The 23040-nt window shown below is 41.5% G+C and overlaps 1 protein-coding gene across 7 annotated transcripts; it reads left to right on the top strand.

Moving 5' to 3' along the window:
* Positions 1–1454: 1454 nt before the first annotated feature.
* On the top strand, positions 1455–12366 carry ints15 (integrator complex subunit 15). Of its 7 annotated transcripts, none has more exons than XM_072559601.1 (7): positions 1455–1556; positions 4981–5178; positions 5763–5984; positions 6470–6635; positions 6979–7500; positions 8803–8842; positions 11809–12366. In XM_072559601.1, the coding sequence occupies exons 2-7, from the start codon at positions 4987–4989 to the stop codon at positions 11978–11980; spliced, it is 1314 nt and encodes a 437-aa protein (XP_072415702.1). In that variant the 5' UTR covers positions 1455–1556; positions 4981–4986; the 3' UTR covers positions 11981–12366. The 7 variants fall into 7 exon arrangements, with proteins under 7 accessions (XP_072415702.1, XP_072415706.1, XP_072415707.1 ...); XM_072559605.1 differs by lacking the exon at positions 1455–1556 and adding an exon at positions 1609–1628; XM_072559606.1 differs by lacking the exon at positions 1455–1556 and adding an exon at positions 1642–1805.
* The last annotated feature ends 10674 nt before the right edge of the window (positions 12367–23040 follow it).

Genomic DNA, 23040 nt, shown 5'->3' with positions numbered 1-23040 from the left:
TCCTTGTAGTCCCCATACCCCTCACACTGCTCCTTGTAGTCCCCATCCCCATCCCCCTCACACTGTTCCTTGTAGTCCCCATCCCCATACCCCTCACACTGCTCCTTGTAGTCCCCATCCCCCTCACACTGCTCCTTGTAGTCCCCATCCCCCTCCCCCTCACACTGCTCCTTGTAGTCCCCATCCCCATACCCCTCACACTGCTCCTTGTAGTCCCCCTCCCCCTCACACTGCTCCTTGTAGTCCCCATCCCCATCCCCATCCCCCTCACACTGCTCCTTGTAGTCCCCATCCCCATACCCCTCACACTGCTCCTTGTAGTCCCCCTCCCCCTCACACTGCTCCTTGTAGTCCCCATCCCCATCCCCCTCACACTGCTCCTTGTAATCCCAATCCCAATCCCCCTCCCCCTCACACTGCTCCTTGTAGTCCCCATACCCCTCACACTGCTCCTTGTAGTCCCCATCCCCATCACACTGCTCCTTGTAGTCCCCATCCCCATACCCCTCACACTGCTCCTTGTAGTCCCCATCCCCCTCACACTGCTCCTTGTAGTCCCCATCCCCCTCCCCCTCACACTGCTCCTTGTAGTCCCCATCCCCATACCCCTCACACTGCTCCTTGTAGTCCCCCTCCCCCTCACACTGCTCCTTGTAGTCCCCATCCCCATCCCCATCCCCATCCCCATCCCCCTCACACTGCTCCTTGTAGTCCCCATCCCCATACCCCTCACACTGCTCCTTGTAGTCCCCCTCCCCCTCACACTGCTCCTTGTAATCCCCATCCCCATCCCCAGCCCCCTCACACTGCTCCTTGTAGTCCCCATCCCCATACCCCTCACACTGCTCCTTGTAGTCCCCCTCCCCCTCACACTGCTCCTTGTAATCCCCATCCCCATCCCCATCCCCAGCCCCCTCACACTGCTCCTTGTAATCCCAATCCCAATCCCCCTCCCCCTCAACTGCTCCTTGTAGAGCCCCGCCTCCTCACCTTGCTGTTTGTAGAGCCCCGCCTCCTCACCTTGCTGTTTGTAGAGCCCCGCCTCCTCACCTTGCTGTTTGTAGAGCCCCGCCTCCTCACCTTGCTGTTTGTAGGCCCCGCCCCCTCACACTGCTCCTTGTAATCCCCATCCCCATCCCCATCCCCAGCCCCCTCACACTGCTCCTTGTAATCCCAATCCCCCTCCCCCTCCCCCTCAACTGCTCCTTGTAGAGCCCCGCCTCCTCACCTTGCTGTTTGTAGAGCCCCGCCTCCTCACCTTGCTGTTTGTAGAGCCCTGCCTCCTCACCTTGCTGTTTGTAGGCCCCGCCCCCTCACCTTGCTGTTTGTAGAGCCCCGCCTCCTCACCTTGCTGTTTGTAGGCCCCGCCCCCTCACCTTGCTGTTTGTAGAGCCCCGCCCCTCATTGCTCTTTGACCCTCCGCTGCCTTCTTCACAGGAGGCTCCGCCCCGGGGGGGGGGCGGAGCGGATGTAGGGCCACGTGATCCTGCGGCCTCGGCGTTGTCAGTACACGTCACGCCTTGCTCCTGCCGCCGTCAGGCCGAGGAGATGAGGCGGTGAGAGCGGGTTCTAAGGGAGAGGGGACTCGGGAGAGCGGACGCCCGGGATAGAGGAGAGAATGGGGCTGGGTGGGTGGGTGAAGAGGATGATACCGAGATGGCGTTAGTAGAAACGGCGGGCCTGGGAGTAACGTTAATGTAACTGTGCTCAGGCTGTGGGCCTGGGCCTAGACCATTTGTCTTGGAGCATCACGATGCTGGGCCGAGGAGCCTCTGAACTACCTGAGGATGTAACATTATCCCGGGGTGGGGTATTAGAGATTGGTAATGAGATTGAAATGTACTGATGGCCTCACTCTTGTTCTCACTTTATCAATCGACTGATCCTGGCAACTACCTGATCACTCAGGTTACCCCCCGCCCCGCGATGTTTTTTATTGATCCCTTTCTAAAGGCATAACATTTCCATAAGTAGCTTTAACCTCTCCATCTATCCAGCCGGTTTGTCTCGGGCTGGGTTTAAGGTGAAATCAGTTTCTGCCCCCTCAGAAAAATTAATTTGTAGATCAGACTGGAAACTAAAAGACATTTTCATCATTTGATTTACAAGATTCAGTTTGATGTGGCTGAAGATTATTCCACTGAATTGATGTTGAAAAACAGAAATGAAAACAAAAATTGTTGGAAAAGCTCCACAGGTCTAGCTGCATTTGTGGAGAGAAATCAGTTAGTATTTTGGTCTGGTGACCCTTCGTTTGTGGAAGTAGTTGGGTTAAGAATGTGTAACTGAAGGATTCTTTGTCAAGTTTGAGATTGAAATAATTGCTGACTCTGCAAAGTGAATAATACAACTCCTGAAGTGGGCAAGACATCCCTCACTTACTTCCTCTTGTTAACATGAGGCATTTCAAACACAAGTTCTGCAAGTTTTTGTATAACTTGAATGTAGGCAATAGGAGCAGGACTGAGGTTATTTGAATCCTTGAGTCACCTCCACAAGTCTAATAGATCAAGGCTGATCACCTGTTTAAATACTGTTTTAGTGTGCTATTTCCATAACCTTTGATATCTTTTGTATAGCAAAATTCTGCCCTTTGTGAAGGTAATGTTGGAAGAGAATCTCAAAATTAATAAATGGTAAATAAAGCAGACTGCATGCACAGTGAGCAGTTTCTACGGCTCAAAGGTTCTTCTTTAAAACTACAGAAAGTTGGACTGGAAGGTGATAATTTGTCCAGAATGCTTGGCACAGAAACAAATTTACACATGGCATGCAAACAAAAGGCAAGACTATATTATCTCAAAATCTGCCCATATCTGTCTTGAATATATTCAGGTGAGTGATCCTCTGCAATTCTCTGGGGGAAGAGCATGCCAAAGATTCACCCCTGTCGAAGTGAACAAATTCCTCCATTTTTCAGTCTTAAATTGCCTGCCTCGTATATTTAGATATTGTTCCCTGGTTCTAAACCCACCCACCCTCATCCCCATCTTGGGTAACATCCCTCTTGCATCTACGGTCAGATATTATCTGCTTCAATGGTGTGTATTATTAATCAACATACTCGATTTATTAAAACAGTTCCTGAATAGAGTAGAAGTATCTCAAAAAATGGATAGAACCCATTTCTGCAAATCATCAGTGTCATTAGAAAGTGAGATTTTGGACAGGTCTGTGCAAAGAAAACTAACTCATTGTCATTGCTGTTTGTTTATTTTGTTTCCTGAATGTAAGAAATCACTTTTTGTGATTAAACAGGTGTATTTTTACCTTTTACCTCAAAATTAGTTGTGTTCTCACCTTGTCTTTTTTCACCAAGCTTGATTGACAGTTAGCAATGTAAATCAACATATAAAATTAAAACCTTATAGGATATCTTTATGATGAAGTAAAATATAGTATTGTCAGTTTATCATCTTGTTAGTTCTTCTCTGATTATGTAGGTCCAATATCTTGAACAACTGGCAATGGGCTGTCATCTTTGGCTAATATTAAGTGTGTGTGTATTCCTGAATGAGACTTCTTTATAGAATAATTTTGCTCTCCCTGTGCAAAACATTGGCAGCTACTCTGTTTTCTATACTGAATGTATTAGCTAGTGATTCAGTACAGTGACAAATCAGTAGATCAAAATTATCCTTCTAATCCATGATATTAGTACAGCTGTATTGATTTTCAAATGAACTGTGTTAACTGCATTAGTACCTTTTCAAAAACAGCCTCATTTTATGGTATGTTTTTGGTGATGAATGATCAGTTTCTAATCCAGCTTTTAATGATTTAAGTAATATGGCTTTAAGTGGTTAGCACTGCTGCCTCACAGTGCCAGAGACCCGGGTTCAGTTCCCACCTCAGGCGACTGACTGTGTGGAGTTTGCATGTTCTCCTAGTGTCTGCGTGGGTTTCCTCCCACAGTCCAAAGATGTGCAGGCCAGGTGAATTGACCATGCTAAATTGTCTGTTTTGTTAGGTAAGGGGTATGGGTGGGTTGTGCTTCGGTGGGTTGGTGTGGACTTGTTGGGCCGAAGGGCCTGTTTCCACACTGTAATGTAATGTAATCTAATCTAATCATGGCCTTATCCAATATATATTTGCCTTTTGCCCCTTATGTTTGTTGAGTTGGACTGCAGGCAATCTAAGGATACCACTTTTGCTGTTTCAAATGTTAACTTCAATTGCAGAAACACACCATCTCAACATATTAGCTTTGATTTTTAAAAAGTTTCATTTTAGCTTAGTAGTTAATTTGAAGCATTGAGTTTGAGAGCCGCAATTAGGTTTACTTGTGTACTAATTTGTACGTTAAACACCATGCAGTCTAGTTAGGAGGGATTCCTGTATAATTTGCAATTATGTTAAATGGTTATGTAATACACTTAGTAAACTAGCAAAGTTTAGATGTTATGTGTTCAGCAAAAGTACAGCATGGGGGAAATGGAAATATTTGTAAGAAAATTTTTTTTAAACGCTTCATCAAAACATTTCAAGTAACTATTATTTACTTGCATTGAAAATTTCTGATGTCTATTATTTGTTGAACTGGATTGTGTGGAATAGATCCAGTGCTCATTTAAAAGACTAGCATTAGCTCGACAGAAGGAAAGCCTGAGAGATCATCAGATTCAATTCTCACTGAGAAGTGTAAATAAATGGCTGAAATCTCTTTCATATTAGCAGAGTATGTTACCGTTCAATACTGCTGAACAGCTGTTACATGGAAACCTATTTTATAACAATTTGATCTGACGGTGGTTGAAAATAAAATGGAAATTTACAAAAATGATTTGAACTAAATTTAAATTCCAAATGTTATAGACATGAAGATGTATGTTTAAACTGTGAGAAAAACTATTACAAAAGTAGTCAGAAATTGCTGTTTTTGTCTTTTTGATGTGGTATGAAACCTAACTAGAGAATAAAAAGGTAGTGCACAATTATTTAGAACCTGTATAATTGCAAATGTATTTTTCTGTCTTGCAGGACAGAATGACTGATATTCGCCATTCTCTTTTGAGGCGGGATGCTTTAAGTGCAGCAAAAGAACTCCTTTACCATTTGGACATCATCTTTAGCAGCCAACTGCAGAATGTACCTGGTCCACTTGTTGACAAGTCCACCATTGAGCTTGTGGAGGAATTTATATTCCAGCTTTCAAAAGAACGTAATATTCAACCAAAAGTAAGTTAAGGATACAGATTGAGATTTTTCCGTTGAGAGAAATATGGTATTCAGATTCCTTGTTGTGTTTTATTGCCAAGCTTAAAAAATGCATGCATGTTACTTCATAACCTGTTTATCTGTAGTTCTAATGGCATGAAATTTTTAACTCAACCTCATGATCACATCAGTTATTTGATTATACCTTGTGTGGGAAAGTGCACCTGTGTTAATAGAGAATATTTTGCCAATCATTATCGAAAACTGTTTGTATAAACATGGAAAATAGTCCCTTCAAAGAGTATTTTCTTAAAGTATGTATTTATGGCAAGCTTTTTTTTTAGAAAAGTTTTCTGTTATGGAAGTTTCCCATTAAAATGGGAAATATAATATCAGGTAAATGGTTTGATCAGAACTGTCTTCATATTTGTTATGAAATGGGTGTGGGCCAAACCATTCAGCTATGTTTTTTTTCCACATGTGCTGATCAACTTGTTATATTTCCAGCAGTGCATATTCTTTTCCACTTATTTGCTGTGTTACTTTCTGAAAAAAGCTTTATTTGTTCTCAATTAATTACTTACTTTTTCTTTTTTACATGAAAGAGGTTGAGCTCATTACAGGAGTTGCAGCTGCTGGAGATCATGTGTAGCTATTTCCAAGAACAAAATAAAGATGCAGTTCGACAGATCATTTTCTCTGCGCTGTTTGCTCCTCAGGGTAATAAAGCAGATGAAAACAGATTGGCTATGTTGGGAAAACTTGTATCCATGGCAATAGCAATCTGTCGAGTTCCCATTTTGGAATGTACTGCATTATGGTTGCAGGTATGATCTATAATTGGGATTTCTATTTAAAAGCAGTTCAGTTTGTTTCAAAGTAATATGTTATTCCGTCACAATGAATGGCAGAAGTGCAATTTTTTTGTCATGTTTGTACTGTTTAGTTTTTATTATTTGGGGTAAATGGTGGAGGAATAAACTGCTAGTCTCACATTGGGTTTGTTGATTGTATAAATGAGGAAAGATCTGGTTTCGAGCTTATAAAATTAGTGACTTGTATCTTCATTTCTGCTTTGCTCATAAATAAATGGCCAAAAATACTTCTGGATTTGTTGGCCACTGTTTTTCATTATTTTCTAACTTTATTTATTTCAAACTTTAATTTTGATATAAATATAATTTAAATGAAATATTACATATTATAATTTATTTGTTTAATCTTGTGTCTGAAATGTTTGAAATTAAATCACAGTCTATGGTATTATTTTATAGATTTGCTCTAACATTTATATCTGTAACTGGTTTTGTAGAGAACGCATGCAGTATTCTGTGTAAGACTTGCTAAGGTCCTGACTGAGGATTACTGTATTTTGGTACCAGGATCAGTTCAGACCTTAAAACGAATTGTTCTTGCCAGCCCTCGATTCTGCTGTCAGTTGATCACTGCAGTTACTGCATTGTATGACCTTTCAACAGGTATGATTTAAAAAAAAAATTGGTATATATATTTACTTGGCTGAATATAGCTTTATTTTCGAAAAGTTGAAATGTGACTTTTTCCCATATGATTTACATCCTTGTTCTTTTGCTATTCTATAATAATTATACTGCTTTCTCCAATAATTGTCTCATTAGGCAGCATTTGTCTTATCTTCTCATTTGTTGTCTGTATTTTGTGTTTGTTTTGTTTGAGTTTGTGTATTGTGTCCATTGTACCCCATGGCAGTTTGTTCTTACTCTGTTTCCTGCTGTATTTTGAAAGAAGAACAATGGTGTTTAAGGGGTGTTTCTTAAAATATATTTTCACATTCTATTACAGATGACCTAATACCTCCTTATGATCTACTGGAGATGGTTGTATCTTGGGTGTATGATGATCCACGTCTGACACTGATTACATTTTTGAACAGTCCAGCTAGTCTACCACGTGGTTTTTTGGAACTCACGCCACTTCCAGGCCTGATTCGTTGGTGTGTACTCGCACCTTTGGCCTACAGAAGGAACCACAAAATTTCTTCAGCTCAGTCCTTGACAAATGGCAACAGTAATAAAATGTGCAAGGATTTCGAAAATGATGACTTCAAAATTCTTTATTCAAAGTTGCATCTGAGTGTTCTTCAGGTCCTTATGATACTTCAGGGCCATTTGACAGAAAAGAACTTGTATGGACGTTTGGAGCTTATCATGTTTGATCATGTAGATCGGCTTGTTGAAGACATTAACAAACTTGTTAAAGAACTCAATCTTTCAAATCCTGTGAAGGAGGTTGAACTTGCATTAGATAGATTAGCTCAAGCCCTGCAAGTCGGTATTGCATCAGGAGCACTATTGTGTACTCGAGGTAAGCAAGTTATCTGCAGAAGATTCATAGCTAGGCATCCTAAAACGTAGAATCTTTGTTTCAGATAATTAACTAAAATATTTGTAACAAGTTGAGTTCCATTCATTCAGTCTTTTACTTGGCTTTTGACTGAATTAAAGTGAGAAACAGTGTTTACAATGCTTTACCACAGTTTGATGTGATATAAAGGATATAATGTCAAATTGTCCTAAATTTTCCTAAATGATGAATTGAGTTTTTATTGAGTAGGAATAAGCTATTTTTCTTCCCCAGAGAACTGAAAGAGCAATTATCCATTTTCAGTGGTTAGCTTCAGTTACATTGGTATCAAATACAGAAACTATTTCCATTCACTACCAAGAATTTATATGGTAGAGTAAATAAAAGCTAGTGAAGAAACTGGTTCAAATGTAAATATTACTTGTATAGTAAATTTTCCACTAATTGCTGTATTATCAGGACTTAGATTAGAGTCATCACTACAAATTATTCACTCCCTCTTAGGTTGTTAGATTTCATATTTCTCCAGATTTAGCATTCTGGCAGACATGCGGTTCTTTTTAACTGTTTGACTTAAGTTTCATATGTTCCAATTTAAAGGTATTTTGTTCTGTCTTTGGGCTCTAGCTTATTATGTACTAATCTATTAAGGAGATAAAATTTTTTATTGACTGGAATAAAATTTGAAGGTTGATAAAGCTCAACATTGTTTAACAATAGAAATAGTGGATTTCTATTTGCAGTTAAAGCCTGATTATGAATGGGATAATGTTATGAAGTACATACTTTGGTGTCAGGATATTTAATTTCATAGACAAAGGGGAGGAGAGTAAGATTGTGCAAAAAACTAATGTGATTTATAATGTATCCACATTTTATTTTTAAGTCTTTCTGTGATATGATACCATTTCAGATTACAACTGGAACTTAAAGTTCTACTGGCAATAGTTGTAAAATAGGAAAATTCTTAATATAAATGTTGAGCTTCTCAATATAGCAGAATCTAGCATGTTAATAGATGAACTGGAGTAGACTTTTGTGAAGTAATATTTTAGAACATATTTTCAATCTAAATCCGAAAACCAGTTTATTATTTTCAGTGAGTTATATTCATAAAATACATAGTTAAACCTTGCTCTTGAAAAACTTAATTTATTTTCAAATGGAAAACAGAGAAAACACAAACTCTGTTTATAAAGTTCAGTCATTGTAAAATATGTCAATTTCAAATGTTATTGCTTGCTGGCTAACTAAATTTGAGTTGTTACATATTAATTTGCATTTGCCTCCTTAATTTTACAGATGACTTACGATCGATCTGCTCTGTGCTTCCACATAACAAGTAAGTATGTAAATATTTTATTGATGAAGTTTAATGAATCTAATCATCTTCTGGTTAAGCAATGTTCTCAGTTCCAAAAATCTTGAATTTCCTGTGGGCATGTAACTCTAAAGAAGTATATAATTTTCCCCATAGTCTTAATAATATTCATTTCAATTAGACCAATAACTGTTAAAAGAATAAGTTCAAATGAACATGCTGAACAAAGAAAATGTTAAAACTCTTCTATGTATATCCTTCATGATTAAAAACAGTATGTCCTGTCACTGACAGTATTTTTTTGTTCAAAGATACTATTTCCTCTGAGCTAGTACCATAGTTACGATTGTTCCACACTTTAGTCACCAAGTGATGTGTGGACAAAATTTGTCAAACTGAGTGTTTTTTTAAATCTAAGACTTTAGGTTCTTTGATTAATAAGTTCAAAATAATAGTTTTTGTTTAAACCAGTGGTATTGAATTTACTTTATTGGCTAATGAATGCATTCATTAAAGTTTTTCTTTGTCTTTCATACCTTTCATCTGATTGCCTTTACACCATTATGTTGAGTGATTTCTTAATTAGTTCAGTATACTGTGTGTGGATCTTATTCTGTTATGGTTGGTTTCTTTGCTTTTTCTAAAGGATAACTAGAGATGGAATTCTCAGATTTTAGGATAGGTTTAAATAAATGAATTTGAATATATTAGAATTTTATTGCAATTCATTGAAACCATAACATTTAAAAAGGAATCCAAACTTCTAGCTAAGAACTGAAAAGCATGAGACGAAAAAAATTAAAGGTTTTAAAACTTGCTGTAACAAATGACCAAAAAAGCTCCCACTTGATTGAATACTTATTTTCCTTTGTAGATAACTTTTAATTTAAACTGCATAAAGTGACACTCGTATATTTTTCACCTATTGCACTCTCCAGAATTCCTGTTCCTTATGCAAACCAGCTTCTAATAGGTTCTTGCATCTATGTTTTGCCAAGTTGTGACTTCAAATGACTGTCTCCAGGCTCTTTTAACAGTTTCTTAAATTGACCACCAGCAGTAAAGCTGTTCCTATTATTCATCCCTGTGCCTTCTGGGTGAATGTCTGAGTCTTTAGATGGCTGCTAGATGTGTTTATGGAACTGGAAACTGTCTTCCTCCCTCTCAGATCTGTGACAGCTTACAAAGCCAAGCAGCCTTTTCTCTCTGCTGCACTCAGAGCACTACTGTCAATAATAGTCATTGATTATAAGGAAACCTGTAACCTGATCTCAAAAATCGCCTTTGTGATTTTTGGGACATATGGATTTAAATGCTCAGCTTCTCGCTGTAATAGAGTCTGGCATATTAGTTATAGATCTGCTTGTTTAAAATGCTGATTGCTGCAATTGTCTCCCAAGTGTCAATACTGTGCAGCAGCTTATTAGTAAAGCAAGTTTGAGCCTTCCTTTGATCTCAAATCACTTAGATCTTCCTGTCAGGCAGAATGCAAAACAGGTCACATGACTATCATCTTTTATTCTAAATTAAAGTTACAGTTCTGAAACATAATTGGATGAACTTTAATACTTTAACTAGTATGTTTCTTTACTGTGACCTCCATAAAAAAAGCAGTATCTGTGAGCAGAAACAACTGTTACGTGAAAAGTAAGTCCAAAGGACAGCTTTTCATATTTTTCTGTTGGTCGTGAAGGAAACCAAGTCTGTTGTGTGGATTGTTTTAGTCAATAATTACTTTTCATTATGTATATTGAGTTAATGAATCATTTTTGAGGCTTATAACATTTTTCATAAAATTGTAAACAATAAACATTGGATTTTTGTGGCATAATTTCTACACCTTTATGGCAATTTGTGTTCATTTAAGACTGTATAAGTCAGTGACTATGCTCATGATGTACATCAGGATTGTGTATCAATTCATTGCTGACCCCAAAATTATGAATTTCTGTCTTAAATTTTATAAACAGAAGATGTACACCTAAAATCCTAATGATGGGAACCAGCTGGTGATTGGAAAGCCTTGATAGGGCTACTTAAGCCAAACGCTGAAATGCTCCCAGATCTTGAGAATTCCTTTAATATTGCTCCTGGATTGCAAATGTTTCTTCCCCTGGTTCCAGATCCAAAGCATACTGTATTCCTAGAATCTCTGTTTTTGTTCTTTGGAGCCCTAACCCAGTGGTCTCAGACTCCAGGAGTTCACTCTAATACTACATCCTTTAATATCCAAGTGATTAATGGAGGCTTTTAATTTTCTTTGTATGGGATTAAAAATTCCCAGTGGATTTGTGTGGATTTCCTAAAAAATAAGGTCAACTTTACCAATGATTGATTCGGTTAGCATTGATGTATTTTCAATGTAATGTCCCTTTTGAGTCCCTGTTCCATATAATTTGCATTTAAAGCACTTCTGTTTGTGAAGTGTCAGTTTACTACACTATAAATTTGAACATAATTAGCATTAAAATTGTAAATAAGTATGAATTTAACATGTTATACATACAAAATTATCCAATATAAATTGCTGACTAACCATTGTGGCTACAGTGATGCTGTTTTAGCCAACATACAAACTTTAGTGGAAAACCTCATACATGTAAATGTGCATTTGCTGAACAAACCTTTTCCCAAAATAGAGTTGCCAAGTAAAGAACTAAATGATTGATTGAAAACCATCCTGCAGCTCACCTTTCCTTTTTACTAACAAATACATGTTACAGTAGATCTGTATATGCCCCACAAAGAATTGGTATCACATATGTAATGACAGTATCAACTCCTGATTTTTATTTACTAACCAGAAATTCATTGTAGTTAATGTATTCCGCAATACTGATTTTTACCAAATGCATTAGGTATATTTCATCACTTACTCTTTATGGTTATTGTTAAAATTTCCAATTCAAAGAATAGCTAATTAAGTTGTCAAGAAGAAAGACCTCCAAATACTGCTGTTTTTAAACTTCACTTTGTTTTCTTAACAGCTTGCTTCAGTTGGTCCTTACGGGACCAGTACAACAGTCTCCACATACAACATTGCCACCAGGGTTCTATCCACACATCCATGCATCATCTGCTGGATATCCCATGTATTCAACCCATCCAGTGCAGACATATATGCCGGGTATGGCTTTTTCATATAGACCAATGCGATAAAGGATTGGCCATTACACTGAATTTGATTGCATATACCTCCCTTTGGAATATAGACTTATGGATTCAAACCAATTGTGGAAAATAGTTTCAGTACCTTTTTTTTAAAACTGAAAATTTGTATTATCAGTGAAGATAAAATGGATTGATTGAAACCTGCGCATTTCTATTTCGTAAGAATATTTACCAACTTTTATTTCCAAAAGTAACACGATTGAGACTTTTTCACATTTAGGAAGCTACCACAATTTTAAAAAAGCGAAGGTTTTTAATTGTATCCATTTGTTAATTATCTGTAACTTAATATTGTTTACTTGCCTATATTGTTAAATTGCATTGTCTACAAAACCTTTTTATAAAGGAGTGAATTAAAAAATGTTCTGGTGTTCTCTTTGACTAATTCTTTGAGGATTAATCTGTATTGGTTGCTGTTGAGTGTTTCATAACTCCTGTCATTGGAAAAAGTGCACTGCTTTTTGACTATATAAATATCAATAAATTTATCACTCTTATCTAGGAAGAAAATAGATTGAGAGGATAAATGAGTTACGATACATACTCTGATGAAAGTAGTAAGTAACGCTGTAGTTTTGGAATAAAGGAAGATTTTGGAGATGACAGTTCTGAAGACCTAATCTTTATTAATCGCAGGACTTGCACAAAATGAGCAGAATCAATTACCCCAGAAACAAGGAAAGTAATGGATTTCGGAAGTAGTGTCTCTGGCATGATCCTTTGGCACAATAAAACAATCTAGTGAGACTGTGAAGTCTCTTAGGTTCAAATTTCAATTATCAGAACATGCTACTTTCCGCAGATACTAATGTTGGGAAAATCGCCAGCGTCTAAGTCAGTCGGAATTCAATGACCAGAGTTTATTGTACAAAGAAATACTGGGCCTCCGGGGAGTGAAAGATACCAACAGCACAGTGGTCAGCTGCAAGTCTTCTCTCAATCCAGAGCACATGTCAAAATACTTCTATACATTTTGTAATATAATAGATCAGTGATTAGCTTCTTGTCTCTGTAACATAGTTTGTTTATTGTAAACATTGCAGAATCATAGTTTCAGTGCGGTCATTGTCAGTTCCAGCACAGCCTTTGTTAATTTCAGCGCTGTCATTGTCAGTTTAAGTGCAGACATTATCAATTCAATGTCTGTGTGAAAGTCCATTGCTATAGTAATAGGTGCTAATCGCTCTTCCTGAGGAGGACGATTACTGCAGCCCTGGCTATTAGCACTTTGTATTGAGTCCATATCAAACTGTTAGCATTTCTATCAAAGGTTGGCTGGACCCAGACACTTCAGCGGGCAGTACAGAGGAACCTCGATTATACAAATACCAATTATGCAAAAATCTGATTATCTGAAGGAGATCTCGAGGGCCCAACAGAAACATTACATGAAAGACGTGTTTCCAAAAGTGATCGTGTCTTTTGTTTACAGTGATTAAACAGGCATAGTCTCCAAATGACTGACCTCCTGCCCCCTCTCTCCCCACACTTTTTCCCTGAAGTTCTACAGATGGGTGTACCCTAACCCCTTCCCCCCCACTTCCCCAGATAATCTCTCCACCATTGTCCTGTACAGGGCAGAGGTGAATTCTGTCAAAAAGTTTTTTGTGTGTGTGTGTGTGAGCGAGTGTGCATGTGCTATTTAGAGACTTGAAAATGTGTTGCTGGAAAAGCGCAGCAGGTCAGGCAACATCCAAGGAACAGGAGAATCGACGTTTCGGGCATAAGCCCTCTATTTGGAGACTTACCTCACAAAGGCAGCAGCAGCCTTGTTGTTTGTGTACAGTCCAGCTGCTGTGGAGAAGGGACGGTGGGGGGGGTGATGCTGGACGGGGGCTGTGTTGGACCAGGATGGGGGGGATGGTGTTCAGGGCGGTGTCCGTGTTAGACAGGGCTGGGGGTGGGTGGAGGGTGGTGTTGGTGTTGGATGGGGTTGGGGGCCGGAGGGCGGTGTTGGGGGCAGTGTTGGTGTTGGATGGGGTTGGGGGGGTGGCGATGGGGGGCGGTGTTGGACGGGGATGGGGGCAGGTGCAGGGGGCGGTGTTGGATGGGTCTGTGTTGGAGTCGGTGTCTGTGTTGGAGTCGGTGTCTGTGTTGAACAGAGTTGGGGGGCAGTGTTGGACAGGGCTGGGGAGTGAGGGTTGTTGGAAGGGATTGGTGGCAGGGGCAGGGGTCAGAGTTGGACGCGCTTGGGGGGCGGTTTTAGACAGTTTTGTGTCACAGGGGATGGTTTTGGAATGGGTTTGGGGGCAGGGCAGGGAGGCGATGTTGGGAGCGGGGCTTCGCGCACTGTATGCTGCTGTAGTCTCCTGAATAGGGAGCAGACTTTAAAAAATCAGAGACCCAGAGGAAAGGCATTTAATCGATTAACCGAATAATTGATTAGCCTGAATGAAATACGGCTCCTCCTATCTCGTCGGATAATCGAGGTTCCCCTGTATACGGTACTCGTGTATTCTTTCCCCCACCCGCCTTAAATTAATCAACTAGATTGTGAATGCATTGTGCTGGCATTCTGGTGGCCCAGGCAGTGTCTGTATTTGCCCTGTTGTCTCTCTCCGTATTGTGGTCTGGCTGCCATCTTGTGTGTCCATGTGCCTAATGTCACCCAGCCCCATGCCATCTCCCACTTCACTAGACTATTTTTAATTCATACTCATGATTTCTGAAAAACAATTGAAACTAGAAAAACACATCTCTCGTGCAGTTTTGGTTATCACATCAGGTGTTAGCAGGTTACCTAATTATTTAAAGAATTGTTCAGCTGTTTCACAATCAATTACTTCAAATGCTGAAATGCAACCAATTAGATCAAAAATACTATTAGACTTTTAATTTCATTGTTGCAAATGCAACCAGTATTGAAGACATCTGTTTTTAAAAATTCTAACAAATACCAACTGAGTAAGTGTGAAATATGTTAAATAGTGTTAGTAGGAATGAAATGAAGCTCTGTCCAAATAAAGCTGCAATTTCTGGCTTTCAGTCACACAACTAAATTACATCAACTTTTATGGATTATCAATTACTTTGCTCAGTCCTGTCACTTCATTTTGACCAGCATCTTTCCACCTGTGAAAGAGGTTAGACAAGTGGTAAACAGATAATTTCAAATGAGTTCACCAGGCACATTTTGCTAATGACTGAGAAGACCAATCTCTGGTTCTGCCTCTGGTGCTGCTGCACATGGAGCATAGTAATGTTGATTTTTCTTTTTGTCATGGGCGCTTTTCAAACTACTATGGTATTGGTCAGTGTGGTGGTGCTCACTAGCCTAGACTAAGTGTTGTCAGAAGAAAAAGTCATTAACTTCTAACTTCTGTGTGTCGCAATTGATATCTAAGGACTTCGTGTCAAGCATCCTTGAAGGGAAACTTTGTGTGTTTTACTGGCTGTTTGGCTCCAGCTATATTTACCACACACCGTCCATGGGTATACGAATACCTTCCAACCTGTGGACATCCTCAAACCACCAAAGTGGCCTTCAGTAGATGAATGCTAACAGATTTAAGACCTCTGCTTTTGAGATGGCTGCCATATTCATGTTGTTACAAAGTGTATCCACTATGCAAAACAGGCACAATAAGTGAAAATTGTTGAGCTGCTTTTGATAACAGAAAGTCACCAATGTTTCACAATCATAAGGTGAGGTGCTGATCTCAAGCCTTACAGGCTATCACTTTGGTTCTAATTGTAAACATGATGTTATTTTCATTCACATTTTGAATCAACTAAAGATGGTAGCCACCTTTTCTGATACGTGTATCAGGCAACAGATCATATGTCATGGAATTATTTTAGAAGGACCTCCTAACCACTTCCAAACACTTGGTGTGATCGGGCCAAAGGTGCAACAAAGTTCTCAAGGTAATGTTTTTTTATGCTTATAGTCAGGGAAAACAGGTTCAGGTGTGGGAGAAACAGTCTGTCAACCTTTTTGTATCTGAGTTTTGTGCATGACTAGCAAAGCCTCATCTGTGTTACAAGTCACACTTTTTGTTTTTGCTTTAATTCTTGATAGATTGGAAATACTGATGTCTGACCCATTTGCTCTTCTTTTACAGTTGGTGTACGTAAAGATCAGGTCTGCTTGTCTTCAAGTAGATGAACTAGACAAGATTGATGCAGAAATGAGATTCCAAATGCTGGGGGAGTCCAGAACCAAGGATCAGTCTGAGGCTGAAGGGTAAACTATTTAGGACTGAGATGAAAAATTTCTTCACCCAGATGAAGATGGATGATCCTGTGAAATTCATGATCACAGAAAGCAGTTGAGGTCAAAAGGTTATATGATTTCAAGGAGATGGATATGACACTTGGGACTAAAGGGAATGTAGGGGAAAGATAGGAACAAGCTATTGCGTTAGATGATCAGGAAAGATCCTAATAAATGACAGAGCAGGCTCGAAGGGCCAAATGGATGAATCCAGCTCCTTGTTCTATGTTCATATGTCCTACGTTCTTTAAGTGTGACCCAAGCAACGGCCTGCTGCAAGATACTAAAGAGTGAGATCCCCTAGTAGTAATTACATAGACTGAAATGGTTTTAAAATGGGATCAAAATCACTGACTTAAACCAACCATACGCATTATCTGCATGTGTGAATAAATTTCCTGAAACAAAGGTGGGTTAGACAAGACAGCTGAGCTGAAATTACCTTTGGATAAAATGTTAATGAAACACCCTCAGGAGAGATGCAAGAAGACCCTAATCTCCTTTCATGATTAAATCTCTAGAGAAATGTTCATATATTGGAGATGAAACCTTGCCTACAATTAAACATCAATTTCCCAGAGATCTCCTCCCTCCCTCTTGAGGAGCAGAGAGAAAGGAAAACCGGTGACAACATTGACAGGGAAGAAAGATAAGGAAATCCCATAATTTAAAAGATAACTATAATATTCTCCCATGCTGATGGTCCTGGCAAACAGACAAACTATGATCAACATTAAAACCTTTTCCTTAATGACCCCCAACATAATTGAAACCACAATACTAATTTGTCTTCCTTCCATACTGAGTACTAGCCCTTTTAGTTTGTATTTGTGCATGTGAGAAACTGATAGGAGCCTGACCTTGGCAATTTGTGTCTCTAATACTTTTCTCAGGGTTCATAGGAAATAAACATATTTAGCAACATTTAAATCCAACCCAGCAAATTGATATCCTGTCTGCTCTCAATCATCAGCAAAGCAATGCATGGGGTCGTCAACAGTTTACCAAGCTGCACTGGATCTGTTTTGTTTGTAGCAGGGCCACTCAACTCCTGACCTTGTTACAACCTTGGTCCAAATATGGACAAAAGTATTGAACTCTGAAAGTGAAGTGAGAGTGACTGCCTTTGATTGAAGGCTAGAGACAAAAAAAAACTGCAAATGCTGGAATCCAGAATAGACATGCAGGAGGCTGGAAGAACACATCAAGCTAGGCAGCATCAGGAGGTGGAGAAGTTGGGTGTAACCCTTCTTCAGGACGGGGAGTGGGTGTAGGGGATCTGCAGAAAAGGGGGGGTGGTGGGGAAGGCAGGGTGGTGAAGTGGGGATAGGTGAAGATAGGTAGAGGGTATGACTTGGTTGGTCAGTGGGAGGCATCAATCCAGTTGGTGTCAGGGAGGGGTGGAAGGGATGGGGAAGGGCTGAGGAGGCGGTCATGGGATAAGAAGGGAGGTTATTTGAAATTGGAGAACTCAATGTTCAGTCCTTTGGGCTGTAGGCTGCCCAGGTAGAAGATGAGGATTTTAGATTAGATTTGATTACTTAGATTCAATTACTTATAGTGTGGAAACAGGCCCTTCGGTCCAACAAGTCCACACCGACCTGCCAAAGCACAACCCACCCAGACCCATTCCCCTACACTTACCCCTTCACCTAACACTACGGGCAATTTAGCATGGCCAATTCACCTAACCTGCACATTTTTGGACTGTGGGAGGAAACCGGAGCACCCAGAGGAAACCCACGCAGACACGGAGAATGTGCAAACTCCACACAGTCAGTCGCCTGAGGTAGGAAATGAACCCTGGTCTCTGGCGCTGTGAGGCAGCAGTGCTAACCACTGTGCCACCGTGCCAGCCACAATTGGATTGTTCCTACAATTTGTGGTGTGCTTCATTGCAGCAATGGAGGAGGCCAAGCATAGCCATGTGGGAAGGGAAATTAAAATGGGCGAGGACTGGGATGTCTGGTCAGCCCTTGCAGACCTGACTGTGATGCTCGGTGAACCATTTCCTAAGTTTACGTTCGGTCTCCCTGATGTAGAGAAGATCACATCAGAAGCACCTGATGCAGTAAACTGGGTTGGAAGAGAGGCAAGTGAACCTCTGTCTCATCTGGAAGCACTGTAAACATCCGTCTGGAGAATGTTGATGGAGATAGTGAGGCCTAGAAAGGGGAGGAAGGTGTCCGAGATAGACCAAGTGAATTTGAAGTTGGGGTGGAAGTTGTAGTGAAGTCAATGAACTGCTCCAGTTCAGCCCGCGTGCAGGCTGCTGCATCAATGCAGTCATCAATGTAATGGCAGAAGAGTTGGGGCACAGTGCCTGTGTTGGTACTGAAGAGGGACTGTTCAATATACCTAACAAAGAGGCAGGCATGGCTGGGGCCCATCCAGGTGCCCTTGACCACCCCCTTGATTTGGAGGAAATGGGAAGAGTTAAAGGAAAATTTGTTGAGGGTAGGACCAGTTTGGCGAGTCAGAGGAGGGTATTAGTGGAGAGGTACTAGATGAGTCTGTTGGAGAGAAAGAAGTGGAGGACCTGGAGGCCATCCTTGTGGGGTATGGATGTGTATGAGGACTGCACTTGCATAGTGAAGACAAAGCATTGGGGGCCGGGGAACTAGAAGTTGCTGAAGAGATGGAGAGCATGGTTGGTGTCGCGGATGTAGGTGGGGAGTGCCTGAACTAAGGAGGAGAGGATGGAGTCGAGGTAGGATGAAGATGAGTTCTGTAGGGCAGGAGCATGCTGAGATAATGGGTCGGCCGCAATAGTTGGGCTTATGGACTCAGTGGAGTGCTGCACGTTAGGAGGGGGTGAGGTTGGAGTGGTTGAGGTGGTGGAGAAATTGAGGTGGCCAATGTCACTTCGGCAGTCTGCGATGAAGAGGTCTGGGATGGGTACAAGGCTGACCAAGTGGACGAGGAAGGTTGGAGTCAGGAGAAGGGGACCTCAGAGGGAGGCTGGGAGTTTTTTTCAAAGGAGGCCCAGCTCCCAATGCATTATCTTCACTATGGAAGTGCAGTTCTTATGCAGTAGAACCTCAATTATCTGGCATTCAACTATCCAAATTTCATATTATCTGCACAAGATCACAAGGTCCCGATGCTTGGCTAAACTGTGTTATCCGGCATTTGATTATCTGAACATTCGATTATCCGAACAAAATACTCCCCGCCTGAGGCGCTCGGATAATTGAGGTTCCTCTGTACACATCCACAAGGATGGCCTCCAGGCCCTTGCTGCTACACCTCCAACAGACCCATCCAGTTCCCCTCCACCAATACTCTCCTCAGCCTCATTGAACTGATCCTCACTCTCGATGATGTCTCCTTTAACTCCTCCCATTTCCTCCAAATCAAGGGGGTGGCTATGGGCACCTGGATGGGACCCAGCTATGCTTTGGGTGTATCGAACAGTCCCTCTTCAATACCTACACAGGCACTGTGCCCCAACTTTTCTGCCATTACATCAATGACTGCATTGGTGCAGCATCCTGTATCCAGGCTGAACTGGAGCAGTTCATTGATTTCACCCATAACTTTTGCTCTGCCCTCAAATTCACTTGCTCCATCTCGGACACCTCCTTCCCCTTCCTTGACTTCACCATTTCCTTGGACGCTGACACATTCCACTCGTGACTATTCCAGATGTCCACTTATTTCGAGCAAAGTGCTTTTCCTCTCTCTGTCATTCAGACAGCCCTCCATTCCCCGTCCCACTGCTCTAATTCCCCCCTCCCAACACAATTAAGACAGAGTCACCCTTGTCCTCACCTACTATGTCACTAGACTCCGCATCCAATGCATCATCCTTAAACACCTCCACTAACTCCAACTTGACCCCATCACCAAGAACAACCTCCCCTCCCCACCTCTCTCTGCCTTTCGCAAGGACCGTTCCCTTTGTCAGTCCTTGATTTGTACCACTCTCCCACTGACCCCTCCGACCTCCCAGGTACCTTCCCCTGCAACCAGAAAAGATGCAGAAAATGCCGGTACACCACCTTCCTCAGCTCCATTCAGGATCCCAAACAGTCCTTCCAGGTGAGACAGAGGTTCACCTGCCTCTCTTCCAACCTAGTTTACTGCATCAGATGCTTCCAATGTGATCTTCTCTACATAGGGGAGACTAAGTGTAAATTTAGGGAATGGTTCGCCGAGCATCGCAGTCTGGTCTGCAGGGGCTGACCCGACCTCCCAGTCACCGCCCATTTTAATTCACCTTCCCACTCCCTTTCTGAAATAACCATCCTTGGCCTCCTCCATTGCTGCAATTAAGTACACCGCAAATTGGAGGAACAACACCTCATCTTCCACCTGGTCAGCCTACAGCCCGGAGGACTCAGCATTGATTGATTAGATTGCATTACAGTGTGGAAACAGGCCCTTCGGCCCAACAAGTCCACACCGACCCGCCGAAGCGCAATCCACCCATACCTCTACATTTACCCCTTACCTAACACTACGGGCAATTTAGCATAGCCAATTCACCTTACCTGCACATCTTTAGACTGTGGGTGGAAACCGGAGGAAACCCACACAGACACGGGGAGAACGTGCAAACTCCACACAGTCAGTCACCTGAGGCGGGAATTGAACCCGGGTCTCTGGTGCTGTGAAGCAGCAGTGCTAACCACTGTGCCACTGTGCTGCCCACTAAGTGTATTTGAGTTCTCCAATTTCAAATAACCTCCATTCCCTTCCCCGACTCCCTTCCCAGCCCTTCCCCCACCCTTCCACTCCTCCCTGCTACCAACCGAATTCCTTCAATCGACCAACCAGGTCGTAACCTTTATCTGTTTTTGCCTATCCCCACTTCACCACCCTGACCCTGCCACCCTCTTTAGCTGCAGCTCTCCCTATGCCCACCCCAATCCTGAAGAAGGGTTACACCCGAAATGTCAACTTCTCCACCTCTTGATGCTGCTTGGCTTGCTGTGTTCTTCCAGCCTTCTGCTTGGCAGATAACACCACAATTGGAGGTGTAATGGACAGCGAAGAAGGTTACCTCAGATTCCAACAGGATCTTGACCAGATGGGCCAATGAAGTGGCAGATGGAGTTTAAATCAGATAAATGCAAGGTGCTGCATTTTGGGAAAGCACATCTGAGTAGGACTTATACACTTAATGGCAAGGTCCTAGGGAGTGTTGCTGAACTAAAAGACCTTGGAGTGCAGGTTCATAGCTCCTTGAAAGTGGAGGTAAATAGGATAGTGAAGAAGGCATTTGGTATGCTTTCTTTTATTGGTCAGAGTATTGAGTACATGGGTTGGGACATCATGTTGTGGCTGTACAGGACATTGGTTAGGCCACTGTTGGAATATTGTGTGCAATTCTGGTCTCCTTCTTATTGGAAAGATTTTGTAAAACTTGAAAGGGTTCAGAAAAGATTTACAAGAATGTTGCCAGGATTGGAGGATTTGAGCTATTGGGAGAGGCTGAACAGGCTAGGGTGGTTTTCCCTGGAGCATTGGAGGCTGAGGGGTGACCTTAGAGAGGTTTACAAAATCATGAGGGGCATGGATAGGATAAATAGACAAAGTTTTTTTCCCCTGGGGTGGGGGAGTCCTGAACTAGAGGGCATAGGTTTAGGGTGAGGGGGAAAGATATAAAAGGGACCTAAGGGGCAAAGTTTTCATGCAGAGGGTGGTATGTGTGTGGAAGGAGCTGCTAGAGGATGTGGTGGAGGCTGGTTCAATTGCAACATTTAAGAGGCATTTGGATAGGTATATGAATAGGAAGGGTTTGGAGGGATATGGGCGAAGTGGTATTATTAATAGACCATTAAAACAGAGACCTGGGTAATGTCATGAGATTCTGGGTTTGAATCCTGCCACAACCAATGGTTAACTTTTAATTCAATAAAAAATCTGGAATTAAGAGTCAAATGATGACAATGAATCAATTGTGAATTGTTAGAAAAACCCATCTGGTTCACTAATGTCCTTTTGGAGGGAAACCACCATTCTTACCTGGTCTGGCCGACATATGACTCCAGACCCACAGCAACATGTTGACTCTTAAACTGCCCTTTGGGCCATAAAAGCAGGCATAGCCAGCGATGCCCTAATCTCATGAATGAATTTTAAAAATCGCTTCACCTGGCAGGCATGTCTGGGGCTTTGGATAGTGAGGAGGGAGGAAGTAAATGTGCAGATGTTATACTTTCTACAATTGTAAGGGTAGGTGTTCCTAGACTGAATGGTCCTTGTAGAAGGCCAACAAGGAGGGCAGCAAAATATGTGCTTTGTGGTCTTATTGTGCTGGAGATGGTGGATTTGGCAGCTAATGATCCTTTAGATGTGAATGCTCAATGGGATCTTGATCAGATTGGCCAATGGGCCGAGATGTGGCAGATGGAGTTTAATTTAGATAAGTGTGAGGTGCTGCATTTTGGGAAAGCAAATCTTAGCAGGCTCATACAGTTAATGGTAAGGTCCTAGGGAGTGTTGCTGAACAAAGAGACCTTGGAGTGCAGCTTCATAGCTCCTTGAAAGTAAAGTCGCAGGTAGATAGGATAGTGAAGAAGGCATTTGGTATGCTTTCTTTTATTGGTCAGAGTATTGAGAATGGGAGTTGGGAGGTCATTTTACAGCTGTACAGGACATTGGTTAGGCTACTGTTGGAATTTTGCGTGCAATTCCGGCCTTCATATCGGAAAGATGTTGTGAAACTTTAAGAGGTTCAGAAAAGATTTACAAGGATGTTGCCAGGGTTTGAGGATTTGAGCTATAGGGAGAGGTTGAATAGGCTGGGGCTGTTTTCCCTGGAGCGTCAGAGGCTGAGGGGTGACCTTAGAGGTTTATAAAATACAAGGGGCAAGGATAGGAT

Source organism: Chiloscyllium punctatum, chromosome 40 (genome assembly GCF_047496795.1).
Source record: "Chiloscyllium punctatum isolate Juve2018m chromosome 40, sChiPun1.3, whole genome shotgun sequence".
Taxonomy (NCBI): domain Eukaryota; kingdom Metazoa; phylum Chordata; class Chondrichthyes; order Orectolobiformes; family Hemiscylliidae; genus Chiloscyllium; species Chiloscyllium punctatum.
This window is presented reverse-complemented; position numbering and strand designations above follow the sequence as displayed.

What these genes read in the sequence shown, in the direction of transcription:
- ints15 (XM_072559601.1), top strand. Translation starts at nt 4,987, where the DNA reads ATGACTGATATTCGCCATTCTCTTTTGAGGCGGGATGCTTTAAGTGCA. An exon ending in AACGTAATATTCAACCAAAA is followed by an intron (nt 5,179 to 5,762) that starts GTAAGTTAAGGA and finishes TTTACATGAAAG; the next exon opens with AGGTTGAGCTCATTACAGGA. An exon ending in TCTGTGCTTCCACATAACAA is followed by an intron (nt 8,843 to 11,808) that starts GTAAGTATGTAA and finishes TTTTCTTAACAG; the next exon opens with CTTGCTTCAGTTGGTCCTTA.